At 41.2% G+C, this 12,035-nt stretch overlaps 1 protein-coding gene across 10 annotated transcripts in view; it reads right to left on the bottom strand.

The window, feature by feature from the left end:
* ZMYM1 (zinc finger MYM-type containing 1) overlaps positions 1–12,035 on the bottom strand; it is a 34,151-nt gene that overhangs the window by 15,402 nt on the left and 6,714 nt on the right. For 6 of the 10 annotated variants that reach the window (XM_032246887.1, XM_032246878.1, XM_032246877.1 and 3 more), the window contains 3 exons: positions 9,822–9,991; positions 7,702–7,774; positions 6,363–6,612 (listed from right to left, as the gene is read on the bottom strand). In XM_032246887.1, the coding sequence (XP_032102778.1) occupies positions 6,363–6,612; positions 7,702–7,774; positions 9,822–9,917 (419 nt within the window). In that variant the 5' untranslated portion in view covers positions 9,918–9,991. Of the gene's footprint in view, positions 1–2,177; positions 2,275–6,362; positions 6,613–7,701; positions 7,775–9,821; positions 9,992–12,035 lie in introns of those variants that run through there. The other 4 variants (XM_032246882.1, XM_032246883.1, XM_032246886.1 and 1 more) reach the window with 2 other exon arrangements.

Below are 12,035 nucleotides of genomic sequence, written 5' to 3'. Positions count from 1 at the left end.
ATGGTGTGGGAATAGACAAAAGGTAAAAATATTTGAGGCATATCTTTCAGACAGAATGATAAGACTTCAGCCAGGTGGGAAGGGAGGCAGAAGAAACTACATTAGTAGACTCATGGAAGTCTGAAAATCCTTCCTAGTTTTCATTGCTGTCAGCATACTAGATTGCTGGCTTTAAAGAATCTACTAAAGCTTTATAAAAAATTTAAAAATGATCTACAGGAGTTGGAAATAAAAGAACAAAAACAAAAACAAAATTAAAAAATGAATGTTGGCTGGGTACAGTGGCTCACACCTGTAATCCTAGCAATTTGGGAGGCCAAGGCATGTGGATCGCCTGAGGTCAGGAGTTTAAGACCAGCCTGGCCAACATGGTGAAACCCTGTCTCTACTGAAAATACAAAAATTAGCTGGGCATGGTGGTGGGCGCCTGTAATCCCAACTACTCGGGAGGCTGAGGCAGGAGAATCACTTGAACCTGGGAGGTGGAGGTTGCAGTGGGCAGAGATCTGCCACTGCATTCCAGTCTGGGTGACAGAGTGAGACTACCTTAAAAAAAAAAAAAAAAATTTGCTGGGTACAGTGACTCAAACCCAGCACTGTGGAAGGAGAAGGAAGGAAGATCACTTGAGCCCAGGAGTTCAAGACCAGCCTGGACAAGGTGAAACCATCTCTACAAAAAAATACAAAAACTGGCCAGGCGGGGTGGCATGTGCCTGTAGTCCCAGATACTTGGGAGGGTAAAGGTGGGAGGATTGCTTAAACCCAGGTGGTCAAGGCTGTAGCAAGCCAAAATGGTGCCAACTGTACTCCAGCCTGGGTGACAGAGACCTTGTCTCAAAAAAAGAAAAGCCAACAACTTAGGAACAACTTTCCTATAAATAAATCAAATAATAATAATAATAAATTATTTTGGACTTATTAATTGCATTCAGGATTTCTAGTTGGTTCCAACTGAGAAACTAAAGAAATGATACTTCTTAAACACACTGTACCCAAGAACAAGTCACATTTTTCTTTTTTTTTTTTTTTGAGACAGCATCTCAATCTGTCACCCAGGCTGGAGTGCAGTCACACAATCTCAGCTCACTGCAACCTGGGACTCCCAGGTTCAATTATCCTGCCTCAGCCACCAGAGTAGCTGGGATTACAGGCACACACCACCACATCCGGTGAATTTTGTTATTTTTAGTAGAGGCAGGGATTCGCCATGTTGGCTAGGCTGGTCTCCAACTCCTAAGTGATTCTCCTGCCTTGGCCACCCAAAGTGCTGAGATTACAGCTGTGAACCACCTCAACTGGCCCACAAGACACATCTTTCTAATAAGATTTAAAATGTCATCAGTCATCTTCCATTTGGTCCATGAAATAGAATTAAAACTGCATTGACTCAAAACAGATATTAAATCATTCCTATAAAAGAAATCTCAAAAATAACAAAATCAGGCAGGGTGCAGTGGCTCACCCCTGTAATCCTAGCACTTTGGGAGGACAAGGTAGGCAGATCACCTGAGGTCAGGAGTTGGAGACCACCCTGGCCATAAAGGCAAAACTGCATCTCTACTAAAAATTAAAAAATTAGCTGGGCACACTGGCATGCAGCTGTAATCCCAGCTATTTGGGAGGCTGAGGCAGGAGAACTGCTTGAACCCAGGAGGTGGAGAATACAGTGAGCCAAGATTGCACCACTGCATTCCGGCTTGGGTGACAAAGTGAGACTCCACCTCAAACAAAACAAAACAAAACAAAAAAACCCCTGAAAATCAGTATAGTGGTTCACACCTGTAATCCCAGCCGTTTGGGAGACCAAGGTAGGAAGATCACTTGGGCTCAGGAGTTTGAGACCAGCCTGGGCAACATAGCGAGACTCTGTCTCTGAAAAAAATAAATAAAACAAGTAAGTAACTGAAAATTATTTTGAAAGATAGCTTCACTAGAAGAAAACAAACCCCAGAAGATTAGTTAAAATTTATATAAAAGGGTAATTAATGTGGAATTTTTAAGTTTTAAAAAAAGCACCTACTACCCTGAATCATAGATGGCCTTTCCCAGCCTAAAATTTACTACCATCTTTCTACCAACTACAAAATAATATTTTCTAGAAAAATTTTATTCTAGAGGAAGTAAAACTTATCTCAGATTTTTACTCATATTGGATTTCCATGCCTAAGAGAACTTACACACTAAATCTTTCCTGCTTCAGCCTTTTTCAATCTGTCTGGGACATCTGCTGAAGATGTGTAGTGAGTCTCTAAGGTCCCTTCCAGTTTTATGATTCTGCAGGGAGAGAAAGCAGACTGAAGAGAGTACCGTATGGCCCATAGCAAGAAAGTAAAAAGACAAAAGACTAGTATAGTATTGAAGGGTTGAAAAGCAAAAGATAATAGTAAGTAACGTTCCATGGAGTAACACCTGAAGCAAAAGATAACTGAAACAGCAGCCAGAGGAGCTGAAGCAACCCATCAAAAGGGTTTATGAGTTTGTTAAGAGAATAATAGTTAACATTTACTGAGTTCATATTACAAGCTAGTATTGTTCTGACCATTTAAATATACTATTTAATGCTCATAATTCTTTTGTACATTTATCAAAAACAGGTATGACTACTAAGTAGCAAAGAAGTTCTCAACACTGCTCCAACTTTGACATGTATAGAAATCACATAGGGATAAATGCAGTTCTGAATCAGTAGGTCTGGGTGAGACCTGAGAAAGTGTATTTCTTTTTTTCTTTTTTTTTTGAGACAGAGTCTCATTCTGTTGACTGGGCTGGAGTGCAGTGGCATGATCTCAGCTTACTGCAACCTCTGCCTCTCAGGTTCAAGCAATTACCTTGCCTCAGCTTCCAGAGTAGCTGGGACTACAGGTACATGCCACCATGTCTGGCTAATTTTTTGTATTTTAGTAGAGATGGGGTTTGACCATGTTGCCTAGGCTGGTCTCAAACTCCTGAGCTAAGGCAATCCACCCACCTTGGCCTCCCAAAGTGCTAGGATTACGGGATTACAAGCGTGACCACTGCACCCAGCCTGAGAAAGTACATTTCTAACAAATTCTTAGGTGATGCTTATCTAGCAACTCAGGGATGAAACTTTGAGTAGTAAAATATAACTAAATGCAAGAACCAAAACTCAAATTATGGCAACCTGAGTTGTAAAACAAGTATTATTTGAAAGGAATTTGTTATATTTAGAAGCACTGTCGTTGCCTATGAATTTTCTTGCTCTGAACATTTAAAAGTTAGCATATCCTAGGTACTAATGACCATAATTGTATTGCCTTAGGACTCTCAAAGCCAAAAGGACACTGATTTTTCACAAATTCTCACAAAAAATTTTAAAAGACTACATAGAGAAGCCAGGCGAGGTGGCTCATACCTGTAATTCCAGCACTTTGGGAGGCCGAGGCAGGCAGATCACCTGAGGTCAGGAGTTCAAGATCAGCCTGGCCAACGTGGTGAAACCCTGTCTCTACTAAAAATACAAAAAATTAGCCGGGAGTGATGGCAGGCACCTGTAATCCCAGCTACTCGAGAGGCTAAGGCAGGAGAATTGCTTTAACTTGGGAGGCGGAGGTTGGAGTGAGCCAAGATCGTGCCACTTAACTCCAGCCTGGGAGACAGAACCAGACTCTGGCTAAAGAAAAAAAAAAAAAATACAAAGAAACACGTAGGTTTACCTATGGCCTTGAATTTTTCAAAAGAATCACTTCATTTACAAGAGAAATATATTATTCTACATTCCTGGAAAATCTACATTAACTGTCAACAGGATTAATTTTTTAGTAGATTGTTCCCTATACAGTTAAACAATAGAACAGAATGGATGTACAATAATCCCATTTACAGAGAATTTCAAATGAAAAGAGTAGGAAAATAAGTTTTAGAAGTCACATTACTTAAAGTTGAAGAGAAACAGGCCAGGTGAGGTGGCTCATGCCTGTAATCCCAGCACCTTGGGAGACCGAGGTAGGTGGATCACGAGGTCAGGAGTTCAAGACCAGCCTGGCCAACATGGTGAAACCCCATCTCCACTAAAAACACAAAAATTAGTCTGTGTGGTGGCAGGCACCTGTAATCCCAGCTACTCAGGAGGCTGAGGCAGGAGAATCACTTGAACCCAGGAGGTGGAGGTTGAAGTGAGCAGAGATCGTGCCACTGCATTTCGGCCTGGGTGACAGAGATTCCATCTTGAGGAAAACAAAACAAAAAAACTTGAAAAGAAACAGAACTTTTCACATGTTAATTTCTACAAAGAAATATAGAGAGATATAAATATATACTTATATTTTTAATAAACATACATATATATTTATTTATGTATATATAAATATATATGTATTTATATATATTTTTTTCCTGAAAAAATCTATCAGAGGAACTAAAAAAAGTAGAAAAAGCTTATTTTCAGCCAGGTGCAACAGCTCAGGCCTCTAATCTCAGCACTTTGGGAGGCCAAGGCAGGTGGATCACCTGAGGTTGGGAGTTCGAGACCAGCCTGACCAACATGGGGAAACCCTGTCTCTACTAAAAATACAAAATTAGCCAGGTGTGGTGGTGCATGCCTGTAATCCCAGCTACTCGGGAGGCTAAGGCAGAAGAATCACTTGAACCCAGGAGGCGGAGGTTGTAGTGAAGAGATCATGCCATTGCACTCCAGCCTGGGCAACAAGAGCAAAACTTAGTATCAAAAAAAAAAAAAGAAAGAAAGAAAAAAGGCCAGGCGCAGTGGCTCACGTCTGTAATCCAAACACTTTGGAGGCCAAGGCAGGCAGATCACCTGAGGTCAGGAGTTCAAGACCAGCCTGACCAACATGATGAAACCCTGTCTTAAATAAATAAATAAAAGCTTCTTTCCACTAAACAAGACGACATGTCTAGGCAAAACCATTCAGGACACAGGTATAGGCACGGACTTCATGACTAAAACACCAAAAGCATTGGCAATAAAAGCCAAAATAGACAAATGGGATCTAATTAAACTCCAGAGCTTCTGTACAGCAAAAGAAACAATCATTAGAGTGAACCAGCAACCAACAGAATGGGAAAAAATTTTTGCAATCTACCCATCTGACAAAGGGCTAATATCCAGAATCTACAAAGAACTAAAACAGATTTACAAGAAAAAAAAAAATCAAACAAACCCATTCAAAAGTGGGCAAAAGATATGAACAGACGCTTTTCAAAAGAAGATATATACGAGGCCAACAAACATGAAAAAATGCTCTATCAACACTGGTCATTAGGGAAATGCAAATCAAAACCACATTGAGATATCACCTCATGCCAGTTCGAATGGCAATCATTAAAAAATCTGGAGACAACAGATGCTGGAGAGGATGTGGAGAAATAGGAACACTTTTACACTGTTGGTGGGAGTGTAAATTAGTTCAACCATTGTGGAAGACAGGGTGGCGATTCCTCAAGGACCTAGAAATGGAAATTCCATTTGACCCAGCAATCCCATGACTGGGTACATATCCAAAGTACCAGTAAATCGTTCTATTATAAAGATGTTCTATTATAAAGACACATGCACATGTATGTTCACTGTGGCACTGTTTACAATAGCAAAGACCTGGAACCAACCCAAATGACCACTGATGATAGACCGTACAAGGAAAATGTGGCACATATACACCATGGAATACTATGCAGCCATGAAAAACGAGTTTGTGTCCTTTGTAGGGACATGGATAAACCTGGAAACCATCATTCTCAGCAAACTGACAGAAGAACAGAAAATCAAACACCACATGTCTCACTCATAGGTGGGTGTTGAACAATGAGAACACATGGTTACAGGGAGGGGAGCATCACACTGGGGTCTGTTGCAGGGGAGCTAGGGGAGGGACAGTGAGGGGTGGAAGGTTGGGGAGGGATAACATGGGGAGAAATGCCAGATATAGGTGATGGGGGGATGGAGCAGCAAACCACATTGCCATGTATCTACCTATGCAACAATCCTGCATGATTTGCACATGTACCCCATAACCTAAGTACAAAATATATATATATAAATAAAGAAGAAAGAAAATGGCCTGGTACAGTGGATCACCTGAGGTCAGGAGTTCAAGACCAGCCTGGCCAACATGGAGAAACCCTGTTTCTACTAAAAATACACAAAATTAGCAGGGTGTGGTGGGACATGCCTGTAATCCCAGTCACTCAGGAGGCTGAGGCAGAATTGCTTAAACCCAGGAAGCAGAGGTTGCAGTGAGCTGGGATGGCGCCACTGCACTACAGCCTGGGCAACAAGAGTGAAACTGAGTCTCAAAAAAAAAAAAAAAAAGTAGAAAATTACAACTAAGACTATGATCAACAACTAGGTAGTGAAGTAAAAGGGGGCATAATTTAGAATTATATACTTTGAGCAGTTTGAACAAGTTCTCTTAGAAGGAACTGGTGCACTGGCAGATAAAATATATTCAGTGATGCATGGTATGGAGCAGAAAAGTTGAGTAGATCCTTTCCTCTGATAAGCAGTTTCTCCCTTCTGGAGATTTTTTTTACAACCGGAACAGGAAACCTGAATAGCTGTGGTTGAAACTGAAGGAAGCATTTTATTCATGCCAGATGATGCCAGGGAAAGCTGAACGTCTGCAGTCAACTGTGAAGCTATAAAAACAGAAGAGGGAGAAAAAAATATTGGTATTTACACAAAATTAAGTAGGCATTCTTTTCTTTTTTTAGAGACAGGGTTTTGCTCTGTTGCCCTCTTTTGCACTCTTAAGGAGTGTAGTGCTATGATCATGGCTCGCTGCAGCCGACACCCTGTACTCAAGAGAACTTCCCGCCACCCTGTGCAGTAGTTCATGCCTGTAATCCCAGCACTTTGGGAGGCTGAGACGAGTGGATCACCTGAGGCCAGGAGATCGAAACCAGCCAGGCCAACATGGTGAAACTCCATCTCTATTAAAAATGCAAAATTAGCTGGGTGTTGTGGAGTGTGCCTGTGGTTCCAGCTGCTTGGGAGGCCGAGGCACGAGAATCACTTGAACCCGGGAGGTGGAGGTTGCAGTTAGTCAAGACTCTGCCATTGCACTCCAGCCTGGGCAACGGGGCAAGACACTGTCTTAAAAAAAAAAAAGAGATCCTCCTGCCTCAGCCTCTCAAGTAGCCAGGACTATAGACATGCATCACCACACACACCTGGTTAATTTTTAAATTTTCTGTAGAGACAGGATCTCACTATGTTGCCCAGCCTGGTCTCAAATGCCTACCCTCAAGCAATCCTCCCACCTTGGCCTCCCAAAATGTTAGGATTACAGGTGTGAGCCACCATGCCCAGCCACTTTCATTTTCTTTCTTTCTTTTTTGAAAGTGCAGTGGTGCAATCTCAGTTCACCACAACCTCCGCGTCCTGGGTTCAAGTGATTCTCCTGCCTTAGCCTTCCAAAGTAGCTGGACTACAGGCTCATGCCACCATGCTCAGCTAATTTTTTTTGTATTTTTAGTAGAGATGGGGTTTCACTATGTTGGCCAGGCTGGTCTCGAACTCTTGATCTCGTGATCCACCTGCCTTGGCCTCCCAAAGTGTTGGGATTACAGGCGTGAGCCGCCATGCCTGGCCTCTCTTTAATTTTCTTACAGGTTACTTCTGGACTTGAAACCCAACACAGAGTAATATTCAAAGTTATTAAAAAAGAATGAATTAGCTATCATACTGGTCTGAATAAACATGATTAACTTAAATAACTCTATTACCACTCTCTGAAACCACAGTGTTTATTTTCAGTTCATTCTCCTGAGTTCTGGACTGTTGGGTGTGACAAAACTCCTGAAAAGAAAAAAAAAAAAAAAAAAAAAAAGAATTAGAAATAATAAATACAGTTAATTTAAGACAACCAGTCATTCAATAGAAAATGATAAATTGTGGTCAGGTCTGGTCAATGAATTGTATAACTGAACTGAACCAAAATACATAGAGGTATGCACTACCATTTTGGTGCTCTTTAGCTGACAACACCAATCACCCAATACATGGTTTTCTATGGTATCCAGGTATGACTTCAGAATCTTTGTCAGCAAAATCCCTTAATTCACTACCAATAGTAAGCAGACATATTGAATTGCAACTATTTTCATGACTTGTTTTGCTTTTTTTTTTTTTGAGACTAGATCTCACTGTCACCCAGGAGTGTAGTGACACAATCTCAGCTCGCTACAACCTCCTACTTTCAGGTTCAAGTGATCCTCGTGCCTCAGCCTCCCAAGTAGCTGGAACTACAGGCGCATGCCACCATGCCTGGATAATTTCTGAATATTTAGTAGAGACAGAGTTTCACCATGTTGCCCATGGTCTTGAACTGGCCTCAAGTGATAAGCCTGTCTTGGCCTCCCAAAATGCTGGGATTACAGGCATGAGCCACTGTGTCTGGCCTTCCCTGCTTGTTCTAATAATTAACAGCTAATTGTCTTCATAAAGACCTTAAACCTAGAAATTGTTTATTGGGCAGAATGATTCTTACAAGAGACAATTTTTTCAGAGCAGCAGGCAATTTCATAGCCACCATATCTAAACTTGGATCTATGTCTGAATGTCCATGGAATGAAGAAGCAATAGATAGTTCCTAGATGAGTAACGTTCCCCAGTAAACTCAATGGTAAGTCAACTCAATGGTAAGCATACCCTTATTTAATATTAATCTACTTTAGGCTATTTCTAAATAGGCTTCTACAAATAAATTATTCTTTTTAGTGATCTACTTTTTCTTTCATTAGAAATTTCACCTGGTTGTTCATACAGAAACATTCTTTTTTCTTTTTAAGAGACAGGGTCTCACTTCGTCACCCAGGCTGCAGTGCAATGGCATGATGATAGCTCACTGCTTCCTTGAATTCCTGGGCTCAAGCGATCCTCCCACCTTAGCCTCCCATGTAGCTAGAGTCATGCGCCACTATGCCTGGCTAATTTTTTTCTTTTTGAGATAGAGTCTTGCTCTGTCACTCAGGCTGGAGTGCAGTGGCACAATCTCAGCTCACTGCAACCTCTGCCTCTCAGGTTCAAGCAGTTCTGTGCCTCAGCCTCCAGAGTAGCTGGGATTACAGATGACTGCCACCACACATGGCTGATTTTTTATTTTTAGTAGAGATGAGGTCTCACCATTTTGGACAGGCTGGTCTTGAACTCGCGAGCCAACAGCCCTGGCCTCCCAAAGTGCTGGGATTACAGGTATGAGCCACCGTGCCTGGCCAATTTTTTTATTTTTTTTTATAGAGACAGGGTCTTGTCATCCGGTTGGTCTCAAACTCCTGGGTTCAAGTGATCCTCCCACCTTGGCCTCTCAAAGTTCTGGGATTATAGGTGTGAGCCACTGTGCCCAGCCATATATACAAACATTCTAAGGAATGTTTTCCCTACTTAAACTATATTCACAGCTCAAGTCAGTTCATCCTTCACAGGTTATTTAGTAAGTGATACGTCTAAAAAAGTTTTTAAAAATTTACATATAAAATTAATTTAGACTAAAAAATTATAATTTGTATTGTTTCAAGTTAAGAAAAACAAAAATAAAAAAGTGTTAGCCTTTTCCGGAAGTAGACTCTTTGAAAAAAAGTGTTAACCTTAGCTAGGCCCATAACACCCTAAACAATCCTTTTACTCATACAAAAACCCAATTCCAAACAGTCCATTCTTTCCTGAAATCATTTTCTTACATATACTTGTAATGGCACTTAACACCGTATACTTTGTATTATTTAATTAACTGCTTTGGAGGAGATAAGGATTTGAGTTTTTCAATTAATAATTTCAGCTCCTTTGTAACTAAAATTTATAGTTAAATGCTGCTTTAGAAATAATGGAAATAAGGGAAAATATTTACTTGAACATTGTCGGGTTCTGTCTTAATTTCATCTAGCAGCCCCAGCCGTGATGCCTCTGCCTTGTCACATTCACCATCTAACAATGGTTCTTTCATTTCAGTATCTGATGCAAAGGAATCCTCCAATTCCAAACTAAAGGATATCTTCCTGAAGAACAGTTTCCAGATTCCTAAAATAAAATATTGATAAAGAGTTTGATTTTAAAATTAGTCCTTCTAAATATGGTAATTTTCTAGAACCACAAAAGGTCTTTAGACAGCTTGAAATCAGGTTCCTTCACTGTAAAAACACTGGCTTCTTTCCTTTCATCCATTTTTCAATATAGTTTTGCTCTACTCTTCTCTGGTAGCTACTACCAACTCGGTGCTTTCTTCTGGAAATAGTCTCCATTTCTGTTCCACCAAGCCCCTGAATGCAGCACAAAACCACCAAAACTTACAAGTTTATTTTTAACTTTTCAATAGTAGAAAATGTAAAGCTTTCGGTTCGGGGGTGGTTGCTTACACCTATAATCCCAGCACTTTGTGAGGCCAAGGCGGGTGGATCACTTGAGGTCAGGAGTTTGAGACCAGCCCGGCCAACATGGCAAAAACCCATCTTTACTAAAAATATAAAAATTAGCCGGGCATGGTGACGCATTTTCTCATTTTACCAGTCTTTTTCACATATACTTATTTTACCTGCTTTTAAAATGTTTGTTCCTCAAAAGCACAATTCCTCAGTACTCTTCTCGCCTGCTCTATCATCTTGAACTCCTGGTTTTTAAAAAAATAACCAAGTTGGCCAGGCACAATGGCTCATGCTTGTAATCCCAGAACTTTGGGAGGCAGAGGTAGGTGGATCGCCTGAGGTCAGAAGTTCAAGATCAGCCTGATCAACATGCTGAAACCCTGTCTCTACTAAAAATACAAAAAATTAGCCAGGTATGGTGGCATGAGCCTGTAATCCCAGCTACTTAGTAGGGTGTGAGAGAACTGCTTGAACCTGGGAGGCTGAGGTTGCAGTGGGCTGAGATGACACCACTGCACTCCAGCCTGGGCAACAGGGCAAGACTCTGTCTCCAAAAAAAAAAAAAAAAAAAAAAAAAAGAACCTGTTGGCCAGGTGCAGTAGCTCATGCCTGTAACCCCAGCACTTTGGGAGTCCGAGGTGGTAGATGAGCTGCGGTCAGGAGTTTGAGACCAGCCTGGTCAACAGGGCAAAACCCCGTCTCTACTAAAAATACAAAAAAATTAGTCAGGAGTGGTGGTGTGTGCCTGTGATCCCAGCTACTCAGAAGGTTGAGGCAAGAGAATCACTTGAACTCGTGAGGCGGAGGTTGCAGTGAGCTGAGATTGCACCACTGCACTCCAGCCTGGGCAACAGAGACTGTCACAAACAAACAAATAAACAAAAAACCAAGCCTTTTTTTTTTTTTTTTTTTTTTTGAGACAAGGTCTCACTCTGTCACCCAGGCAGTGGTATTATATCCTTTCACTGAAGCCTCACCATTCTGAGATCAAGCAATTCTCCCACCTTAGTCTCCTGAGTAGCTGGGACCACAGGCATGTGCCACCATGCCCATTTAATTTCTTTTTTTTTTTGCAGAGAAGGTGTCTCATCATGTTGTTCAGGCTGATCTTGATCTCCTAGGCTCAAGTGATCCTCTCATCTCAGCCTCCCAAAGTGCTGGAATGACAGGTATGAACCACTGTGCCTGGCCTATGATCACAGCCTCAGATTCAACTATCACCTATGGGCTGCTCTTCCCCTACATTCCTAAGCTTCGGCCCATATACCCAATTCTCTATTAAATATCTCCACTTGAATGTTGAATCTCCACAGGTCCCTCAAATTCAAGGGGTTTGAACTCTGGTCTCAAGCAATCCTCTTGCCTCAGTAAAACGATATTCTTTTATTACCCCCACAAACCTGCTTTACAGATATTCCCTTTCTTTGTAAATGGCAGTGTCATATACCTAACTTCCCATGCCAGAAATCTAGGATTAACCTGGAATTCTTCTCCCTAAATCTAATCGTGAAATTAGATCAATCTACCTTTTACATAAGTGTTAAGTCTATTTTCCCATCATACATCATGACTGCTTCACCTTACCACCCAAATCAATAGATTGCTTTTTAGTCAATAGGCAGCTAAAATCCAAACTAACAATATACAAGACGGTTTTGCATTCAGGCTTTATAAAAATTCCATTTTAGCCGGGCGCGGTGGCT

This window comes from Sapajus apella, unplaced genomic scaffold (assembly GCF_009761245.1).
Source record: "Sapajus apella isolate SASKATOON/1434 unplaced genomic scaffold, GSC_monkey_1.0 scaffold62, whole genome shotgun sequence".
NCBI classification, from domain to species: domain Eukaryota; kingdom Metazoa; phylum Chordata; class Mammalia; order Primates; family Cebidae; genus Sapajus; species Sapajus apella.
The sequence above is the reverse complement of the archived record's forward strand: the minus strand, read 5'-3'. Positions and strand labels throughout refer to the sequence as shown.